This window comes from Xenopus tropicalis, chromosome 4, assembly GCF_000004195.4.
Source record: "Xenopus tropicalis strain Nigerian chromosome 4, UCB_Xtro_10.0, whole genome shotgun sequence".
Taxonomy (NCBI): domain Eukaryota; kingdom Metazoa; phylum Chordata; class Amphibia; order Anura; family Pipidae; genus Xenopus; species Xenopus tropicalis.
In genome coordinates, this window is record NC_030680.2 from 148,607,531 (window position 1) to 148,630,534 (window position 23,004).

At 47.4% G+C, this 23,004-nt stretch overlaps 1 protein-coding gene across 1 annotated transcript in view; it reads left to right on the forward strand.

Annotated features, from left to right (window-relative positions):
- The window catches only part of dnah12 (dynein, axonemal, heavy chain 12), an 84,167-nt gene that overhangs the window by 59,576 nt on the left and 1,587 nt on the right, over positions 1–23,004 (forward strand). The window contains exons 54-73 of the mRNA XM_004914173.4: positions 355–502; positions 786–931; positions 1,522–1,736; positions 3,142–3,334; positions 4,406–4,598; positions 6,076–6,248; positions 7,221–7,361; positions 8,083–8,241; positions 8,888–9,032; positions 9,507–9,657; positions 13,538–13,791; positions 14,354–14,494; positions 14,939–15,076; positions 15,232–15,465; positions 16,038–16,226; positions 16,886–16,989; positions 17,121–17,325; positions 18,268–18,405; positions 20,160–20,251; positions 20,336–20,403. Coding sequence (XP_004914230.2) covers positions 355–502; positions 786–931; positions 1,522–1,736; positions 3,142–3,334; positions 4,406–4,598; positions 6,076–6,248; positions 7,221–7,361; positions 8,083–8,241; positions 8,888–9,032; positions 9,507–9,657; positions 13,538–13,791; positions 14,354–14,494; positions 14,939–15,076; positions 15,232–15,465; positions 16,038–16,226; positions 16,886–16,989; positions 17,121–17,325; positions 18,268–18,405; positions 20,160–20,251; positions 20,336–20,403 — 3,227 coding nt within the window. The remainder of the gene's footprint in view (positions 1–354; positions 503–785; positions 932–1,521; positions 1,737–3,141; positions 3,335–4,405; positions 4,599–6,075; positions 6,249–7,220; positions 7,362–8,082; positions 8,242–8,887; positions 9,033–9,506; positions 9,658–13,537; positions 13,792–14,353; positions 14,495–14,938; positions 15,077–15,231; positions 15,466–16,037; positions 16,227–16,885; positions 16,990–17,120; positions 17,326–18,267; positions 18,406–20,159; positions 20,252–20,335; positions 20,404–23,004) is intronic.

Consider the following 23,004-nt stretch of genomic DNA (forward strand, 5'->3'; position numbering starts at 1 on the left):
AGAAAATCCCCTGCCATAGACAATACTGAGAATTGCCTCTGCTAAACACACGTAGAGACAGTTATCAGTAAATGATCAGCATTGTCTGTTTTAGTAGCTGTGACAAGTAGCTGCTACTAGTAGCTCCGTGTGTCTTCACCCTTAGAGTGTTATAATTAATAAGGAGTATCCACAAAGCAGCTTTATACAAATTGTGCAAGTTAATTGTGCCAAGTTCGGGGTATAGGTAATACTGTTAATTACAGTTGTTATATAAAGGTAAATAGCTCTGTATGATTTCCAAGTATTACTATAAGAATATATCTACAGAATATTCTATATTGTGACCGATATTCCATAATTGACTCTTTCCAGATGGTCCAGTGCGGCAGATTCATTGCAGAATACATACGATAATCTGACGGGAGACGTCCTGGTATCAGCCGGGGTCATTGCTTACCTGGGGGCATTTACTGCAGGGTTCCGTCAGGAGTGCACAAGGGCGTGGAGCAAGATGTGCAAGGTGCGTGCATGTTCTGGGTGTATTCTAGATCTATCAACATTGGTTCTGAGCTCTTCCAGAAATGGAACTTTATCACAACTATGCAATAAAATAGCAGCCTTTCTATAAAGGTACCTTAATCCCTAAGCATTAGGAAAGCAATCGTCTGATTGGTTGCCATGAGTTACTGCTCCAATGCAATTTTGCCCAGTATATCTAAATTACCCCCACTGTATTATAAACCCTGGATTGACTTTGATTGTACTTGTTTTTTCTATAACGTATTGTTTTGTGTTACTTTCAGAGCAAAATGATCCCGTGTTCTGATGATTTTTCCTTGAGTAAGACTCTGGGAGACCCAATTCAGATCCGATCCTGGAACATTGCCGGATTGCCCACCGACAACTTCTCTATCGACAACGGTGTCATTGTCAGCAATTCTAGGCGCTGGTATGTACCACAGATTAGGGGTAAAGGAAGACACTGTTTAGCATCTGCCCTGGCATGTGTAATGTACAGAGTTCCAAACTGGAATATATATATCAGTAAATATTGCCCTTTTACATCCTTTCCCTTGAGCTGCCATTTAGTGATGGGCTGTGTGCTCCCTCAGAGATCAGCTGACAGGAAGTGATGCAGCTCTAACTGTAACAGGAAGTAGTGTGGGAGCAAAAGGCAGAACTCTGCCCATTCATTGGCTGATGGGGCCTAGCATGTATGTGTGCCTTGGCTTGTTTGTGTGCACTGTGAACCCTATGATCCCAGGGGGCGGCCCTTAGTACTTAAAATGGCAGTTTCCTATTTAGGATTACCCAATGGCACATACTGCTAAATAAGTATATTTATATGAAAATGGTTTATTTAGATGAAGTAGGGTTTTACATATGAGCTGTTTATACAATATATTTTTATAGAGACCGACATTGTTTGGGGTATAGTTTTCCTATAAACTGCTAAATACACAGCTCCTCACTGGCTCACTGTCCCAAAGCAGGAACACAGAACATAAATACTGATTAAGCTTCCCTCTCATAATTTAGGCCACTCATGATTGACCCCCAAAGCCAAGCCAACAAATGGATCAAGAATTCAGAGAGAGAAAACCAGCTGAGCGTGATCAAACTGACCGACTCAGACTACATGCGCACTCTGGAGAACTGCATTCAGTTTGGGACACCCCTTCTTCTCGAAAATGTGGGAGAGGACCTGGATCCGTCCCTGGAGCCCCTGTTACTGAAACAGACATTTAAACAGGGTAGGATTCTGGGTAGAGACTGTACAACCTGTCCAGTAACAGAGATGTGCCCCTGAGTGTCGCTAACATTTGAAACACATCAATGTACATAGAGGGAATCAGTACCTCTGTGATTTAATGGAAAGTTGTAAATAGGACTATTTATTGTTAGGGTAATGGTAGGGTTAAATAGAGTGAGTAAGGGAAGAATCAAAAAGAAAGGAAATAGAAGGGATGGCAGACAGAAGATTCCAAGCAAAAAGGTTGCTGGGAATGAAGGGTTAAAGGAGGGAAGATGGGAAATATAGAATGGGCCAGAAAAGCGATGATGAGGGGCAGTGAGATCAAACAGCTCGAAACGTTCAGTATGTTATAGAATGGTAAATTCTAAGCAACTTTTCAGTTGGTCTTCATTGTTTATTTTTGATATTATTTGAATTATTTGCCTTCTTCTTCTGACTCTTTGCAGCTTTCAAATGGGGGTCACTGACCCCGGCAGCCAAACCCTATTGCTCTGTGAGGCTCCAGTTTTATTGTTATGGTTACTTTTTATTCCTTATCTTTCTATTCAGTTCCCCCCCTATTCATATTCCAGTCTCTCATTCAAACCGCTCCCTGGTTGCTAAGGTCATTTGAACCCTAGCAACCAGATAACTGCTGAAATTCCAAACTGGAGAGTTGCTAAACAAAAAGCTAAATAACAGAAAAAACACAAATAATAAAAAAAGGAAAGACCAATTGCAAATATCTCTTTCTGCATCATACTAAATGTTAATTTAAAGGTGAACAACCCCTTTAAAGGCAGAAGGAGAGGTGAAAGACATAGGAATAAAGAAGGGAACAGTTATACTGGAAAAGGAGAGTTATTTTTTACATGACTTTATGTCATAATATAATGAATATATTGCTGAATGTAACCTTGTGTTTTGCTTTCTGTTTAATGCTGCAACGGGGGAGCAGATCACGGTAGTATCATTTATTATTACTCTACACTATAAAAAAATCACATTCTCTTGTTATTATGGGTACAGCGAGCTTCACACGTATTATCAGATTTGTCATTTGGTAATTGGGGGTGGTTATAGTTAGGAATGCAGCAAATCCACTTTTTTTTGGTTCTGCCGAAACCGAGCCCTGCCCAAAAAGCCCGAATCCTGGCCGAATACCGAACCGAATTCTGGATCTGGTACATCCCTAGTTATAGCATCCGGACTCACCAAAACCAGGCAGAAGAGATGGCAGATCCCCATGGGTGACATTACCCTGCCCTTCTGATTCAGCATATACTGCCTGTTATACTGAGCCATAAAGGGGAAGTAAATCTGTAGTATTAATATTCTGTTTTTTATATACATGTCCTTTTTTAGGACCCCCCCATCCCCACACGTCTGATACCTTGTCACTGTATTATCATTTCCTTTTCCAGGGGGCGTGGAATGCATCCGGCTTGGAGAGACCACTATAGAATATTCAAGCGATTTCCGATTCTACATAACGACCAAACTAAGGAACCCACATTACCTGCCCGAGCTGGCCACCAAGGTTTCCCTGCTGAACTTCATGATCACTCCCGAAGGCCTGGAAGACCAACTCCTGGGGATTGTTGTGGCGAAAGAGAGGTTGGTAAATCCCCATACACGGGCCGATTGTAGCTGCCAATATTCGTCCCTTGGACAGATTCGGCAGCTTATCGGCCCGTTTAGGGGCAGAAACGATGGGCCTGCCCGACTGATATCTGGCCTGAAATTGGCCAGATATCGATCAGGCAGGTTAGAAAATTCAGTTGGATCGGGGACTGCATCGGCTCATTGATGCGGCCCCCAAACCGACTGCCCCATTGCCGCAATTATAATTCAATCGTTTGGCCCTAGGGCCTACACGCTCCCGAATATCGCCCACCCATAGGTGGGGATATCGGGTGAAGATCCGCTCACTTGCCGATCTCGCCAAGCGAGCGAATCTTAACGTGTATGGGGACCTTTATCCTCCATAATACAGTGCAGTCTTGTGTGAAACGACACCTTTCTTGTTGCTATACTGATAAATAAAGACAGAGGGTGAGGTTCTTGCAAACAACACAACAGAGAGTGTTTATAGGACAGGCAGCCTTGGCAGGAATCTCACTTTACCTCAGCAACACCCAATAGGGGCCTGGATCCCCTCCAGGGAATTCCTCTATCCTGATTCCCTCTCCATTGGGGGATCCCTACACTACAGGCAATATGGCCTGGGGGAAATACCTTCAATCTGCCACTCCTACATTGGAGCTCAGGACTGCTCTTTCTAGCTCAACCCTAACTGCCATAGAGTAATGGTACGGGCGCTACACCGGATACTCTCTAATGTCCCAATTACAGGGCCCTATTCCCCAACGTTACCAAGGGCCTACCTCCTTCAGTAGCCCCAAGGCCCAGGCTCCCAGGTAGAAGCCAAAGATAAAGAACATGTGGTGTCTCTCCTTTATAAAAGGAGATACTGACACTTCCTGGCAAAATCTGGATCTGCCAGGGTACACTTTAAAGGGGTAGTTTCACCTTTAAGTTAACTCTTAGTATGTTATAGAATGGACAATTCTTAGCAACGTTTCAATTGGTCCCCATTATTTATTTTTTGATAGTTTTTGAATTATTTAGGGATTCATCGAATCCAGTATTTGTCACACCATTAATTATTAAATTCGTTATTGTTAGGCCGGAGCTGGAAGAGGAGAGAAATGCACTGATATTACAGTCTGCGGCCAACAAGAAACAACTGAAGGAGATTGAGGACAAAATCCTGGAGACATTACAGTCATCAGAAGGGAATATTTTGGAGGACGAAAGCGCAATTCAGATCTTAGACTCAGCCAAAGTCATGTCCAATGAGATCACAAAGAAACAACAGGTACGGCCGCTGCCTGGCAGTAGTGAAATTAGTAATCAGGGTCGGACTGGGGGGGAGCAGGGCCCATTGCAATCCCCAAGGGGCCTCCGCAGGGGCCACTGCCTCCCTTCTGACCCCCTTCGGGGGAGATCTGCTGCCCGGGGACAGGGCCACCATCAGAAATCACGTGGCCCCTCACAACAAAATTTTGCCCCAACAAATCCATGCAATTAAACAGCATGGAGACCCTTAGCATCCAATTACTTGGATCCAGAATACCACCAGCATGTGATACAGACAGTAATGCCCCGTCATGCAATTATGATATGATCTCAACAAAAGACAGCACTGCAACTGCTAGCATAAATTTATATTTTGACCCCAGCAATTTCCCCCAGCACTGTAACTCACATCACTAGTTCCCACCCCCCCAAGCATCCTCCAGCTCCCCCCCTGCTCCCACCAGCATCCTCCAGCTCCCCCCTACCAGTGAGTTCCTGCGGTTCCCCCCTCTTCATATGTGCCCCAGCTCCCCCCAACAACTGCACAGCTCCCCCAGCATTCTCCAGCTCCAGCCCCCCCCACCAGCAACTTCCTCCAGCTCCCCCCACCAATGACTTGCTCCAGCCCCCCCCCACCAGCGACTTCCTCCAGCTCCCTCCCCACCAGCAACTTCCTCCAGCTCCCTCCCCACCAGCGACTTCCTCCAGCCCCCCCCAGCAACTTCCTCCAGCTCCCCCCAACAGCGACTTCCTCCAGCTCCCTCCCCACCAGCAACTTCCTCCAGCCCCCCCCAGCAACTTCCTCCAGCTCCCCCCCAACAGCGACTTCCTCCAGCTCCCCCCCAATGGCTTCCTCCAGCTCCACCCCCCCAGTGACTTCCTCCAGCCCCCCCCCCAGCGACTCCCTCCGGCTCCCCTGCGGCTTCCTCCGGCATCCTCCAGGTCCCCCACCAGCAACTATCTCTGCCTGCGTCCACTAGATCCTTGCCTGGCTCCCTGCTTGATCTGCACCTTTTATATGGTTGCGCCCCACGCGTACGGAAGCACGGGGCGCAACCAATCAAATTTCCCGCTGGCCACCAATGACAGGGCCCGTAGTTCTTTAAAGGGGGCCCGAGCTAAAAAAAACTGTATCACGGCCGGGCTCCCTTTAAAGCGAAGATATTGTCCGGGCCTGGCACAACAGTCCCCCCTGTGCCCCCCTGATGGCGGCCCTGCCTGGGGAGCTCCTGTGGGGATCGGATCTGGGCCGGAGGGGTCCACAGGGATTTTTCCCAGTGCCCCGCCGGCCCAGTCCGACCCTGTTAGTCATCAATGAATCATTTTTATTGTTTCAGTGTAAAAATGCATCAAGCAGGAAGGTGATTGTTATATTTATACAGAGATCCAGTGACACAATATAATACATAGTATCTGCTTTATACAAACATTCACTTTATGGTTATTCATATTATCTGGATGCCGGCGCTATAGACTTATTTATTGTCTCTTTCAAGAATGCCGAGAAAACGGAAATAAAAATTGCCGAGTCCAGAGAGGGTTACAGGCCCATCGCCAAGCACTCCTCGGTGTTGTTCTTCAGTATTGCCGATCTGGCCAACATTGACCCCATGTATCAGTATTCCCTCAACTGGTTCGTCAATCTGTATATCAACTCCATTCAGGAAAGGTGAGATCCTTATTCATTTACCTTGGCGCAGTGTGGAAAGTGCACAAGTTTTTTTCCCCACAATGCAGTGGTTTTCCCCAGAATTCTGTTGTCATTGTGGGCACAAACCAGCAGGGAGGACTGAGCGGAGCCAAGCAGAACTATACAGAAATGCAAGGAGCGCATTTTGATGCAACTACCTTTAGGGTGAAGACACACAGAGCTACTAGTAGCAGCTACTTGTCGTGGCTACTAAAACAGACAATTCTGATCATTCACTGATAACTGTCCCTACGTGTGTTTAGCAGAGGCAATTCTCAGTATTGTCTACGGCAGGGGATTTTCTGGCGTTTAGTAGCCGTGAAAAAGTAGCTGCTACTAAGTAGCTCTGTGTGTCTTCACCCTTAGTGAAAGTGTGTGTTACATGTAGCTTACTGCAGGGAAAAGTGCAAGTTGCCCACTGCACTTGGGGACGTAAACGAGCCCTCTTTTCTTTATAAACTTGCATAGTTTATATAGATTATAAGCTCTACGGGTCAGGGACCTCCATCCTCTTGCAACTCTATTTATCTTTTATTTATCTGTATTTATTGTTATACTTTGTATTTTAACCCCCTGTTTGTATTAATGAATTCTACTGTACAGCGCTGCGTACATAAGTAGCACTTTATAAATAAAGATATACATACATACATACATACATAGTAAAGCAGAATTTAAAGTTACTCCTTTGGCTCCCCCTAGTGTTACTAGGCTGTTACTGCTTCTTAACTGTTCAGTGTAATTTTTCAATGTTATTACATTCTTATAAGCAAATCTCTCCACTGTCCTGTTCCATTTATATTTCCTTTATTTGCATTTATATCCTATGTCATACTACAACTCCCAGCATCCTCCGCCAGCTCTTTCCAGGCTCCTGCTGAGAGCTGTGTTTGACATTTCACCAAATTGACATGAAGTCTGTAACACAAGTTCCATTATTTCTCCTTTCAGCAACAAATCCAAGATTTTGGAAAAGCGCCTTCGCTACCTGAACGATCACTTCACGTACAACCTGTACTGCAACGTCTGCCGCTCGCTGTTTGAGAAAGATAAACTGTTATTCTCCTTCCTTCTTTGCTGCAACCTCCTCATGTGAGTCAGGACTTCTCATTGGCTTCTCACCCACGGGGGCAATGTTTCATTCTTAGAAGGGTGTGAGCACCCACGTAATTGGAGTTTAATACTCTAACATGTATATAGAACATTAGTCAGAGCAATGAAATATTCAAGTGTTATTTGCTTTATAATATTTTCATGTTTAGAATAAATCTACTGCCATTTAAAGAAAGAGAGTGGTCACATTGCTACACAAATGTGCAGCAATCAGAGTGTAGCCAATTAGAGCATTACAACATTTGTAGCCAATCAGAATATCGACAGTATTAAATTAACTCTGTAGCCACATTGAAAAAGTTAATGGCCACATAGTTGTATAAATTGCAACCAATCAGAACATTACAATAAGTCACAGGGTAGAACAAATCCATAGCCATTGGTATAAAAGCACAACAAATCTATAGCCAGTTAGGTCATTGGTATAAAAGCTTGTAGCCAATTACAATAGTCACAGTTTTAGAGTGGAATTTCAGCCAATCTGAGAAACAGAATAGTCACATTGCTATACAGACTTTCAGCCAATCAGAGTTAGGATATTCCCTGGTTATTTGGGCTTCACTGATTCAGTCATACCATGTGATACATACAGAGAGTGATGGGTAAAAGGGTGGGGCCTAAGTATCAGTACATCTGGAATGTATAATAGCCTGTACCCCAGACTCGGTATCTCCATACTTTGCAACTCTTGTAACCCTAGGGCAAAGAAGGAGATTGAAACCCCAGAGTTCATGTTCCTGCTGACGGGGGGCATTGGCCTCCAAAACAATGTTCCAAACCCAGCGCCGTCATGGCTGCCAGAGAAGAGTTGGGATGAGATCTGCCGCGCCAGTGATCTGCCAGCCTTTAAAGGCCTGAGGTAAAGATGAATTGGTGGAAGGTTTTGGTTCCATGGTAGGTTAAAGGAACAGTAACACCAAAAAATAAAAGAGCTTTAAAGTAATAAACATATAATGCACTGTTGCCCTGCACTGGTAAAACTGGTGTGTTTGCTACAGTAACACTACTATAATTTATATAATAAGCTGCTGTGTAGCCCCGGGGGCAGCCATTCAGGCTGGAAAAAAGGAGAAAAGGCACAGGTTACATAGCAGATAACAGACAAGTTCTGTAGAATACAATAGTGTTTTATCTGTTATCTGCTATGTGCCTGTGCCTTTTCTCCTTTGAATGGCTGCCTCCATGGCTACACAGCAGCTTAATATATAAATTATAGTAGACTTTCTGAAGTAAACACACAACTTTTACCAGTGCAGGGCAGCAGCACATTATATTTTACTTACTTTTATACACTTTCATTTTTTGGTGTTACTGTTCCTTTAAGCTAGTCTAACCCAGCCTGGCAAGTCTTCTAAACAGCTGAGCTGGTGTCAGGCACCCTCCAGGGGGCGCTAGTGTGCAACAACAGAGAACTGATCCGAAAGCATCCTCTTTGCACCAACCAGGAAACAAAGAGGATGCCCACTAGAACTTTAGGGTCTAACAGGCTTATTCTAATATCCCAGGGAGCACTTCATTGGGCAGGCGAATGAATGGCACGCCATATATGACAGCAAAGAGCCCCACGCTGCCCCCTTCCCCAGTCCTTTCAACAACCAACTGAATGAGCTTCAGAAAATGATTGTTCTGCGCTGCCTGAGGCCAGACAAGGTAGGAAACAAGGGGTGACTGTGGGGGGTTCCATTTGATGTTGCTTGTGCTGGTATATACCTGGAACTTACAGAACTGTTCTGCTCGTCTGCTGTAGAACACGTGGGAGGGGGACAGGGGTTCTGTATCTCAGTGTGGTTTAGTAAAACGGACTATGTTGCCCCAAGAGGCATATAAGAGGCCATAAGAAACATCGTCTTAAAGAACAAGGAAAGGTTAAAACTAAATAAGCTTTATCAGAAAGGTCTATATAAATACAGCCATAAGCATTCACAGAAACGCTGCACGCTGAGTCCTCTATCAAAACAAACACAGGATTTATTTCCTTCTATTCTGTACACATGTTCCTCTCTATCAGACTTCCTTCTCTCAGTTCAAACCTCCAGGGCTTGGGCTCGAGCATGCTCAGCTTGCTCCTCTCTCATATAACTGTCTCATGTAACAGGTGACTCCTGTACCATTTTCCTTCCACAGATAAGCCCCGCCATCACTAATTATGTCACGGAAAAGCTGGGGAAGAAATTTGTGGAACCACCGCCCTTTGATTTATCCAAGAGTTACATGGATTCCAGCACTACAATCCCTCTGATCTTTGTGTTATCACCTGGGGCTGATCCGATGGCAAGTAAGTCACCTACCCATACAGCCGGCACTAGCCATACAGCCGGCACTAGCCATACAGCCGGCACTAGCCATACAGCCGGCACTAGCCATACAGCCGGCACTCGCCATACAGCCGGCACTCGCCATACAGCCGGCACTCGCCATACAGCCGGCACTCGCCATACAGCCGGCACTCGCCATACACCCGGCTCTAGCCATACAGCCGGCACTAGCAATGCATCTGTAGATGTCTTTCTGGTTTCTTTTAAAACTTTACATGGCTGGGCTGGGTCCCCACCCTATAGTGATGTGTGCTTGGGCTGGGTCCCCACCCTATAGTGATGTGTGCTTGGGCTGGGTCCCCATCCTATAGTGATGTGTGCTTGGGCTGGGTCCCCACCCTATAGTGATGTGTGCTTTGCTGGGTCCCCACCCTATAGTGATGTGTGCTTGAGCTGGGTCCCCACCCTATAGGGATGTGTGCTTGGGCTGGGTCCCCACCCTATAGGGATGTGTGCTTGGGCTGGGTCCCCACCCTATAGTGATGTGTGCTTGGGCTGGGTCCCCACCCTATAGTGATGTGTGCTTGGGCTGGGTTCCCCACCCTATTAGGCTGGCTGGCCCCACCCTAGGATGTGCTTGGCTGGGTCCCCAACCCTATAGGGATGTGTGCTTGGGGCTGCGGTCCCCACCCTATAGTGATGTGTGGCTTGGGCGTGGGTCCCACCCTATAGGGATGCTGTGCTTGGGCTGGGTCCCCACCCTATAGTGATGTGTGCTTGGGCTGGGTCCCCACCCTATAGTGATGTGTGCTTGGGCTGGGTCCCCACCCTATAGGGATGTGTGCTTGGGCTGGGTCCCCACCCTATAGTGATGTGTGGAACCATACAGGGCTGGGTCCCCACCTATAGTGATGTGTGCTTGGGCTGGGTGTGCTTGGGCTGGGTCCCCACCCTATAGTGATGTGTGGAACCATACAGGGGTCCCACCCTATAGTGATGTGTGCTTGGGCTGGGTCCCACCCTATAGTGATGTGTGGGTCCACCCTATAGTGATGTGTGCTTGGGCTGGGTCCCCACCCTATAGTATGATGTGTGCTTGGGCTGGGTCCCCACCCTATAGTGATGTGTGGAACCATACAGGGGTCCCACCCTATAGTGATGTGTGCTTGGGCTGGGTCCCACCCTATAGGGATGTGTGCTTGGGCTGGGTCCCCACCCTATAGTGATGTGTGGAACCATACAGGGGTCCCCACCCTATAGTGATGTGTGCTTGGGCTGGGTCCCACCCTATAGTGATGTGTGGAACCATACAGGGGTCCCACCCTATAGTGATGTGTGCTTGGGCTGGGTCCCCACCCTATAGTGATGTGTGCTTGAGCTGGGTCCCCACCCTATAGTGATGTGTGCTTGGGCTGGGTCCCACCCTATAGTGATGTGTGCTTGGGCTGGGTCCCCACCCTATAGTGATGTGTGCTTGGGCTGGGTCCCCACCCTATAGTGATGTGTGGAACCATACAGGGGTCCCCACTCTATAGTGATGTGTGGAACCATACAGGGGTCCCCACCCTATAGTGATGTGTGCTTGGGCTGGGTCCCACCCTATAGTGATGTGTGGAACCATACAGGGGTCCCCACTCTATAGTGATGTGTGCTTGGGCTGGGTCCCCATCCTATAGTGATGTGTGCTTGGGCTGGGTCCCCACCCTATAGTGATGTGTGCTTGGGCTGGGTCCCCACCCTATAGTGATGTGTGCTTGGGCTGGGTCCCCACCCTATAGGGATGTGTGCTTGGGCTGGGTCCCCACCCTATAGTGATGTGTGGAACCATACAGGGGTCCCCACCCTATAGTGATGTGTGCTTGGGCTGGGTCCCACCCTATAGTGATGTGTGGAACCATACAGGGGTCCCACCCTATAGTGATGTGTGCTTGGGCTGGGTCCCCACCCTATAGTGATGTGTGCTTGGGCTGGGTCCCCACCCTATAGTGATGTGTGCTTGGGCTGGGTCCCCACCCTATAGTGATGTGTGGAACCATACAGGGGTCCCACCCTATAGTGATGTGTGCTTGGGCTGGGTCCCACCCCTATAGGGGATGTGTGCTTGGGGCTGGGTCCCCACCCTATAGTGATGTGTGGAACCATACAGGGTCCCCACCCTATAGTGATGTGTGCTTTGGGCTGGGTCCCACCCTATAGTGATGTGTGAACCATACAGGGGTCCCACCCTATAGTGATGTGTGCTTGGGCTGGTCCCCACCCATTAGTGATGTGTGCTTGAGCTGGGTCCCCACCCTATAGTGATGTGGTGGCTTGGGCTGGGGTCCCACCCTATAGTGATGTTCTTGGGCTGGGTCCCCACCCTATAGTGATGTGTGGAACCATACAGGGGTCCCCACCCTATAGTGATGTGTGCTTGGGCTGGGTCCCACCCTATAGTGATGTGTGGAACCATACAGGGGTCCCCACTCTATAGTGATGTGTGCTTGGGCTGGGTCCCCATCCTATAGTGATGTGTGCTTGGGCTGGGTCCCCACCCTATAGTGATGTGTGCTTGGGCTGGGTCCCCACCCTATAGTGATGTGTGCTTGGGCTGGGTCCCCACCCTATAGTGATGTGTGCTTGGGCTGGGTCCCCACCCTATAGTGATGTGTGCTTGGGCTGGGTCCCCACCCTATAGGGATGTGTGCTTGGGCTGGGTCCCCACCCTATAGGGATGTGTGCTTGGGCTGGGTCCCCACCCTATAGGGATGTGTGCTTGGGCTGGGTCCCCACCCTATAGGGATGTGTGCTTGGGCTGGGTCCCCATCCTATAGTGATGTGTGCTTGGGCTGGGTCCCCACCCTATAGTGATGTGTGCTTGGGCTGGGTCCCCACCCTATAGTGATGTGTGGAACCATACAGGGGTCCCCATCCTATAGTGATGTGTGCTTGGGCTGGGTCCCCACCCTATAGTGATGTGTGGAACCATACAGGGGTCCCACCCTATAGGGATGTGTGCTTGGGCTGGGTCCCCACCCTATAGTGATGTGTGGAACCATACAGGGGTCCCACCCTATAGTGATGTGTGCTTGGGCTGGGTCCCACCCTATAGGGATGTGTGCTTGGACTGGGTCCCCACCCTATAGTGATGTGTGGAACCATACAGGGGTCCCACCCTATAGTGATGTGTGCTTGGGCTGGGTCCCACCCTATAGGGATGTGTGCTTGGGCTGGGTCCCCACCCTATAGTGATGTGTGGAACCATACAGGGGTCCCCACCCTATAGTGATGTGTGCTTGGGCTGGGTCCCCACCCTATAGGGATGTGTGGAACCATACAGGGGTCCCCACCCTATAGTGATTTGTGGAACCATACAGGGGTCCCCACCCTATAGTGATGTGTGGAACCATACAGGGGTCCCCACCCTATAGTGATGTGTGGAACCATACAGGGGTCCCCACCCTATAGTGATGTGTGGAACCATACAGGGGTCCCCACCCTATAGTGATGTGTGGAACCATACAGGGGTCCCCACTCTATAGTGATGTTTTTTACACAAAGGAAACGTCCTTTGTGTACTATCTATAGTCCAGTTGTGTAACTACTCTGGTCGGGCCCCCCCATACTGCAAAAAAATCTTCAGAGGGGCCCAGCACAGAGAAACAAACTCACCTGGCCCTCCACCCTGAGGCACCCAACCACTCACATGTAAAGCTTCCCACCCAGTCTCCACCCACTCCTTCCTGAGAGCCGGCACGGAGCGGAGATTTATATACAGAAATGGAGGAAGCAGACCCCACTGCTTTAGCCCCTCCATGATGTTTATACTATCGGGTCGATACAATTCACCCTGAATATGCCAGTACCAATGATCTCCTCCTTTACCAGTTGCCATTACAATGATTATACTTTATTTGCAAGGTTTGCTTAAATTTGCCAACGACAAAGCCATGGGAGGAGACAAGTTCCAAGCCATCTCCTTGGGACAAGGCCAGGGGCCGGTAGCCACCAAGATGATTAAAGAGGCCCTAGTAGAAGGCACGTGGGTTTGTCTGCAAAACTGCCACCTGGCCGTGTCCTGGATGCCAACGCTGGAAAAGATCTGCGAAGAGTTCAGCGCCGACACGTGCCACCCCGACTTCCGCCTCTGGCTCACAAGTTACCCCTCCCCAAAGGTACAAACTGGGAATACGGCCCTGTGTGCCCTCGTCTCCCACTCACAAGCTGGGACTGGAATGGGATTTACTGATACAATATGGGGGCAGCATAGTGGTTGTTCACCTTTAGTATATTATAGAGTGCCCTGTTCCTAGCAATTTTGCAATTGGTCTTCATTATTTATTTTTTATAGATTTTGAATTATTTGCCTTCCTCTTTTGACTCTTTCCAACTTTCAAATGGGGGTCACTGACCCCGGCAGCTTATAATTGTATTGTTTTTGTTACGTTTTATTACTTATCTTTCTATTCAGCCACTCTCCTATTCATATCCCTGTCTCTGATTCAAACCACTGCAGAGTTGTTAAGGTAAACAAGACCCTAGCAACCAGGTTGCTGCTGAAATAACAAACTGGAGAGCTGCTGAACAAAGAGCTAAATAACAGAAAAAAGTGAAAAATTGTAAAAAATGAATTGTTGCTGTTTGAATTGTTGCTGCGAAAATCCCGACTTTATCGAATTGTTGCTGCAACAATTACACTGTAATCCCCACACTAAAGCTTTGCTCCTTCTCTTTCAGTTCCCCGTCACCATCCTGCAGAATGGGGTGAAGATGACTAACGAACCCCCCACAGGGCTCAGGTTAAATCTGCTGCAGTCGTATCTCACAGACCCCATCTCTGACCCCGGCTTCTTTATTGGCTGCCCTGGCAAAGAGCAGGTAAGATCTTTAAAGGGACATTAGAACTGCTTTCAGCTAACCTATTGTTTCTCCTACTCCCATGTAACTGGAGGAGTCCCAAGCCGGACTTGGATTTCTTACTATTGAGTGCTATTCTGATACCTACTGGGAGCTGCTATCTTGCTCCCTTCCCATTGTTCTGCTGATCGGCTGCTGGGGGGGGGGGGGATATCACTCCAACTTGCAGCGCAGCAGTAAAGTGTGCCTGAGTCTGAGCTTTCAGCCAGCGCTACACATTAGAACTGCTTTCAGCTAACCTATTGTTTCTCCTACTCCCATGTAACTGGAGGAGTCCCAAGCCAGACTTGGATTTCTTACTACTGAGTGCTATTCTGATACCTACTGGGAGCTGCTATGTTGTAGTTATGTCTCCGGCTTACAGAACGCTGTGTGCATGGTGCTAAATTTCTATTTCTCCTGCAGATCTGGGAGAAACTTCTCTATGGAGTCTGTTTTTTCCACGCGCTGGTCCAAGAACGGAAGAAGTTTGGGCCCCTCGGATGGAACATTCCCTACGGGTTTAATGAATCTGATCTGCGAATCAGTATCCGGCAACTGCAGGTGATTATTCTCTGCTTTGTATTGTGTTTGGGCCCTGGCCAATGATATGTGGGGGCACAGGGTGCATTACTTTATTGGCTCTGGTTCTAAGCAATAGTGATATTGAGGGCAACGTGTCACTGTCTCTTTAAACATTTACTTATTAACCCTTTCAGCTGTTCATCAACGATTATGAGACCGTTCCTTTCGAAGCCATTTCTTACCTCACCGGAGAGTGTAACTACGGGGGGCGTGTGACTGACGACTGGGACCGGCGCCTCCTATTGACCACCCTGGCAGATTTCTACAATAACGACATTATAGAAAAACCCCGATATTCCTTTTCCCCCAGCGGAAATTATCAGGTGCCCCCAAAAAGCTCCTATGAGGACTACATTGAGTTCATCAAGGTGACAATTATTTTATACACTGAAGTCTTTTATCTTGTAATCGTTATCTCTGTTTGTGTCGGTCCTACTGCAGAGGGTTAATTTTGGCTTGGAAAAAATGTCTAAATACAGAAATCCCATGTTTATAGGCTGAAATCCTGCTGCAAAACAGTTCTTCTCTTTCTGCATCATTTGAAATCCTGGCAGGGGAGGAGGGACTAAAACACTGATGTTACAGATTGTAACAACTTCTGCACAGTTTACAGACAGGAACTACATAACCCACAATGCATTGCACTGGGATGTTCCTTTCCTTATTGACATCATGTGTGCAGCAGGGGATTGTGGGATTGGGAGGAGGCAGGCTGAAGGCAGGCGACTACTGTTACATTTTAGAGTCACAAAGTAGTCAGCCAGACCAGCAGGGGGACAGGGGGCGGGGCTTAGGGAACAGGGGGCGGGGCAAACCAGATTATTACATTAAACATCATGAAAAGGCTGCATATTTTTTTAATTGATGTGTATTGCAAAATTGTTCACTATTCAAAAAGCTTAAGTTGTGTTTAATTTTCTTCTTTTCTCCCCATGGACAGAGACTTCCATTCAGCCAGCACCCAGAGGTTTTTGGGTTACATGAAAATGTGGATATATCAAAGGATCTTCAGCAAACCAAAACCATCTTTGAGTCGTTACTGCTCACCCAGGGAGGGGGCAGGCAAGGAGGGGCCACCGGGGCCAGCGACCATACACTGTATGAAATAGCAAATGATATACTGAGCAAGGTGAGGCAGATACACTCACACTCCCTTAAACTGGTTAAAGGGACACTGCCATGATGTTTATGTGGTACTGTTTATCTCTAAATGACCCTGTTACACAGCAAATAATTCCCTCTGCCATTTAACCTTTTATTCTTGAACCAACAAATGTATTTGTAGCTGTAATATTGGTGTGTAGGCGCCATCTCAGTGCCTTGTGCCTGAGTCTGAGCTTTCAGCCAGCGCTACACATTAGAACTGCTTTCAGCTAACCTATTGTTTCTCCTACTCCCATGTAACTGGAGGAGTCCCAAGCCGGACTTGGATTTCTTACTATTGAGTGCTATTCTGATACCTACTGGGAGCTGCTATCTTGCTCCCTTCCCATTGTTCTGCTGATCGGCTGCTGGGGGTGAGGGGGGGGGGATATCACTCCAACTTGCAGCGCAGCAGTAAAGTGTGACTGAGTCTGAGCTTTCAGCCAGCGCTACACATTAGAACTGCTTTCAGCTAACCTATTGTTTCTCCTACTCCCATGTAACTGGAGGAGTCCCAAGCCGGACTTGGATTTCTTACTATTGAGTGCTATTCTGATACCTACTGGGAGCTGCTATCTTGCTCCCTTCCCATTGTTGGCCCCCAACAAGGCAAGTCATTTCCCTCCACATGTTGTTTTTATTCAGTTGCCCAAAGACTTTGATATCGAGGCCGCCCTACAGAAGTACCCGGTGCGCTATGAGGAGAGTATGAACACTGTTCTGGTGCAGGAAATGGAGAGGTTTAATAAGTAAGTAAGGGGTTCCTGCCTGTATCTGTAATATCTGTGCCTATAGAAATGCTCACGGTGCCACAATACACATAACATAACGGGGACCAATCACTATCTCATTTTAAAAGTGCACTTTGTGTTTCTTCCAGCTTAACCCGAACCATCAGGACAACACTGCAGAACCTGCAGAAAGCTATCAAAGGCCTCGTTGTCATGGACTCGGAGCTGGAAGCCCTGTCGGGCAGCTTAATAGTAGGGAAGGTCCCGGAAACGTGGGCCAAGCGTTCCTACCCCAGCCTGAAACCCTTGGGCAGTTACGTCAGCGACTTCCTGGCTCGTCTCAAGTTCTTACAGGTGAGGGAACTCACAGGTGCGCCGCTCAGAGGGCTGTGCCACAGGGCTGAGTAATAATATGGAACCTGCAGAGCCTGAGCCATCCTGACGGGGGCAGTATAATGCTGATTATAGCAGGAACGCTCAGAAGGCTGTGCCACAGGGCTGAGTAATAATATGGAACCTGCAGAGCCTGAGCCATCCTGACGGGGGCAGTATAATGCTGATTATAGCAGGAACACTCAGAAGGCTGTGCCACAGGGCTGAGTAATAATATGGAACCTGCAGAGCCTGAGCCATCCTGAGGGGGGCAGTATAATGCTGATTATAGCAGGAACGCTCAGAAGGCTGTGCCACAGGGCTGAGTAATAATATGGAACCTGCAGAGCCTGAGCCATCCTGACGGGGGCAGTATAATGCTGATTATAGCAGGAACGCTCAGAAGGCTGTGCCACAGGGCTGAGTAATAATATGGAACCTGCAGAGCCTGAGCCATCCTGAGGGGGGCAGTATAATGCTGATTATAGCAGGAACTATGTTACCCTACAGTGAAAAGCAAGATAATAAAAACAGGATATTAATAAGCCTGGACAAATGTCGCTGACCTGTGCTTCATATGGCGTATTGGCCGCCTTCATTTCATCACAAAAACATCCTGTTTGCGCTTCACTGGCAACAGTCTGCAGTCTGTCATGGTCTGTGTGGCCCTATGGGGCTTCAAAGACGTATAAACTCAACATGGTATAAATTTGATTGAAACTCGATCATTGCTGTATTTATAAAATGTCACAATAATGCTAAAACATGTATAGTTTACATTAGAAAATCACAAATTTTTCTAGCTGAAAGTATTGTTAAAGGAGACATATCATATAAAAATGAAGAATGTGCCAGGGAATTATACTCCTCTAGATATAGAAGGAATGGGCTTAAAAAATCATGAATGTTTTTTATTTGTTCCAGAACTGGTTTGAATGCGGAAAGCCGAATGTGTTCTGGTTATCCGGCTTCTTCTTCACACAAGCGTTCCTGACAGGCGCCATGCAGAACTACGCCCGCAAATACCGCATTCCTATCGATCTGATTGGATACGAATTTCAGGTACCGCCCTCGCACCCTTAATGATTGGTCCCTATGTAGAAATCTGTGAGATCGTCCACACAAGCATTTATACCAGATCTGCTGCACTATATCTGCCACTTCCTGGTTCCCTGGCCAGCCAATCCCAGCTCTCCTCAATCAATGATTGGCTAGTGTGGGTTATGGAACATTTGCCATTACGTATAGTCACCAGGGAAACACAGCGGTGGAGAATGGCATCCGCTAAATGGTTAGAACAGGGCATTATGGGTAAGCAAAAAGCATTATGGAGACAGGGAAACAGGAAGTGCTCCAGCAGCCATTTTAGGAGCATTTTATTTAACTTCCCCTTGAAACTGGGTGAAATAGAAACCAATGAGGGGATTCATTTCAAGAAACTGAGTGAAACAGAAACCAGTGATGGGATTAACTTCTCCTTGAAACTGGGTGAAACAGAAACCAGTGATGGGATTAACTTCTCCTTGAAACTGGGTGAAACAGAAACCAGTGATGGGATTAACTTCCCCTTGAAACTGGGTGAAACAGAAACCAATGAGGGGATTAACTTCTCATTGAAACTGGGTGAAACAGAAACCAGTGATGGGATTAACTTCTCCTTGAAACTGGGTGAAACAGAAACCAGTGATGGGATTAACTTCTCCTTGAAACTGGGTGAAACAGAAACCAATGAGGGGATTAACTTCTCCTTGAAACTGGGTGAAAAAGAAACCAATGAGGGGAATAACTTCTCCTTGAAACTGGGTGAAACAGAAACCAATGAGGGGATTAACTTCTCCTTGAAACTGGGTGAAACAGAAACCAATAAAGGGATTAACTTCTCCTTGAAACTGGGTGAAACATAAACCAATGAGGGGATTAACTTCTCCTTGAAACTGGGTGAAACAGAAAACAGTGAGGGGATTAAATTCTCATTGAAACTGGGTGAAACAGAAACCAATAAAGGGATTAACTTCTCCTTGAAACTGGGTGAAACAGAAACCAGTGATGGGATTAACTTCTCCTTGAAACTGGGTGAAACAGAAACCAGTGATGGGATTAACTTCTCCTTGAAACTGGGTGAAACAGAAACCAATGAGGGGATTAACTTCTCCTTGAAACTGGGTGAAACAGAAACCAATAAAGGGATTAACTTCTCCTTGAAACTGGGTGAAACATAAACCAATGAGGGGATTAACTTCTCCTTGAAACTGGGTGAAACAGAAAACAATGAGGGGAATAACTTCTCCTTGAAACTGGGTGAAACAGAAACCAATGAGAGGAATAACTTCTCCTTGAAACTGGGTGAAACAGAAACCAATGAGGGGAATAACTTCTCCTTGAAACTGGGTGACCTCCTCTACTACTCCAATGGGCTATATAGGACTGTACAGACATGCCATAGTACCCCCACCCCCCCGCGGTGAAGTATCTCCTGCGGCCAAGCCCACCACGCTCCTCAGCCACAGAGCTCACTCTCTGTACAAGATCATGTGCCTCAATGATCGCATCATTCAAATTTGGCGCCAACTTGCCCCTGAATTCCTGTCTCGGGCGCCTAGAAAGGAAGGAGAATAAATAACTCCCCTAAGGGGGGCTGTGGCCCCATAAGGACACTAAATGAACCCCAGTGCCCCCCTTTCAATGTAGAGAGAAAAGGATTTTACAGGTAAAGCAAAGATCCCTCTGTTTAAAGGGTAACTACTGCTTTTTATTATGGAAATAATGCACTTATAATAAAGGTTCTGAACGTGACTCTGGGCCGGTATCTCCCTCAGGTCCTGTCGTCGGACTCTGCCGACTCACCCCCGGAAGATGGAGTTTATATTAATGGGCTGTTCCTGGACGGCGCTCGCTGGGACAGACAGAGGTCAGTGATATCAGCAGGGCAGGCACTTAGGGAGACTTACTGGCTTGTAGGGTATTAATGCCCTGTGTTATTGCCTCTCACCAGGGGGGTCCTCGGGGAACAGCTGCCCAAACTGCTCTTTGATGCGGTGCCTGTCATCTGGATAAAGCCAAGTGAGTAACCGGGGGGGGGGGGGGGCTCCTGGCAGCTAACTTATTGTTTCTCCTACTCCCATGTAACTGGAGGAGTCCCAAGCCGGACTTGTATTTCTTACTATTGAGTGCTATTCTGATACCTACTGGGAGCTGCTATCTTGCTCCCTTCCCATTGTTCTGCTGATCGGCTGCTGGGGGTGAGGTGGGGGGGATATCACTCCAACTTGCAGCGCAGCAGTAAAGTGTGCCTGAGTCTGAGCTTTCAGCCAGCGCTACACATTAGAACTGCTTTCAGCTAACCTATTGTTTCTCCTACTCCCATGTAACTGGAGGAGTCCCAAGCCGGACTTGGATTTCTTACTATTGAGTGCTATTCTGATACCTACTGGGAGCTGCTATCTTGCTCCCTTCCCATTGTTCTGCTGATCGGCTGCTGGGGGTGGGGGGGGGGGATATCACTCCAACTTGCAGCGCAGCAGTAAAGTGTGCCTGAGTCTGAGCTTTCAGCCAGCGCTACACATTAGAACTGCTTTCAGCCTATTGTTTCTCCTACTCCCATGTAACTGGAGGAGTCCCAAGCCGGACTTGGATTTCTTACTATTGAGTGCTATTCTGATACCTACTGGGAGCTGCTATCTTGCTCCCTTCCCATTGTTCTGCTGATCGGCTGCTGGGGGTGAGGGGGGGGGATATCACTCCAACTGACACAGACAGTCACTATGTATAATTACTGGGGCACATAACAAGCAGCTGTACTGCAGTAAAGTGATACAACAGGTCCCGTTCTCACAGCCCATAACTCAGTGTCAGTGTGTGTCGCCCGCTGTCAGTGCCCGAGGAGGAATTTGCTCATAGTCCTGCCCAAAGCTGGCAGTGCCAACGGCTCACAGGTTCTTACAGTAATCACAGTCTGTATCCAGAGATGAAAAGATCACAGACGATTCTCCCAGTCTCCTCTAGTGCACGGGCTCTGGGCTATTTAGGGAAAACTGCCCCAACAGAACAACAGTTGTTAGTGGGGGGGCAGCAGGTACAGTGAGACTGGGTGGCATCAGTAGGGCAAGATGGCGGCTGTAGAACCATCAGTGCTGCTGGGAGTTGTAGTTCAGAAACAGCTCCACCAGGGTATTAGGTGACGTGGAGCTCACATTGCTATTAAGCAGTAGATTCTGGTCCCCCTAGGGGCCCCGGAGTCCAACCTGAGCGCCAGATCCAAATCTTGGAACATCCAATGGCAGATAAAGCAGTGAAGTCTGGGTATTCCACATACATTATTATTATTAATAATAACATTTATTTCTAAAGCACCAACATATCCCGCAGCGCTGTACAATAAGTGGGTTTCATACATTGGACATACAGAGTAACATATAAAGCAATCAATAACCGATACAGGAGGGGAAGGGAGTCCTGCCCAAAAGAGCTTACACTCTACAAGGAGTAACATATAAAGCAATCAGTAACCGATACAGGAGGGGAAGAGAGCCCTGCCCAAAAGAGCTTACACTCTACAAGGAGTAACATATAAAGCAATCAGTAACCGATACAGGAGGGGAAGAGAGCCCTGCCCAAAAGAGCTTACACTCTACAAGGAGTAACATATAAAGCAATCAGTAACCGATACAGGAGGGGAAGAGGGCCCTGCCCAAAAGAGCTTACACTCTACAAGGAGTAGCATATAAAGCAACCAATAACCGATACAAGAGGGGAAGGGAGCCCTGCCCAAAAGAGCTTACACTCTACAAGGAGTAACATATAAAGCAATCAATAACCGATACAGGAGGGGAAGGGAGCCCTGCCCAAAAGAGCTTACACTCTACAGGGAATTACTGCATTTCATACATTGGGCATACAGAGTAACATATAAAGCAATCAGTAACCGATACAGGAGGGGAAGAGAGCCCTGCCCAAAAGAGCTTACACTCTACAAGGAGTAACATATAAAGCAATCAGTAACCGATACAGGAGGGGAAGAGAGCCCTGCCCAAAAGAGCTTACACTCTACAAGGAGTAACATATAAAGCAATCAGTAACCGATACAGGAGGGGAAGGGAGCCCTGCCCAAAAGAGCTTACACTCTACAAGGAGTAACATATAAAGCAATCAATAACCGATACAGGAGGGGAAGGGAGCCCTGCCCAAAAGAGCTTACACTCTACAAGGAGTAACATATAAAGCAATCAGTAACCGATACAAGAGGGGAAAGGAGCCCTGCCCAAAAGAGCTTACACTCTACAAGGAGTAACATATAAAGCAATCAGTAACCGATACAGGAGGGGAAGGGAGCCCTGCCCAAAAGAGCTTACACTCTACAAGGAGTAACATATAAAGCAATCAATAACCGATACAGGAGGGGAAGGGAGCCCTGCCCAAAAGAGCTTACACTCTACAAGGAGTAACATATAAAGCAATCAATAACCGATACAGGAGGGGAAGGGAGCCCTGCCCAAAAGAGCTTACACTCTACAAGGAGTAACATATAAAGCAATCAATAACCGATACAGGAGGGGAAGGGAGCCCTGCCCAAAAGAGCTTACACTCTACAAGTTGCCCTCTGAATATTTTAGTTATTCACATATATAGTCAGGGCCCCCCCTGTAGGGACCAGTGGCAGACCAG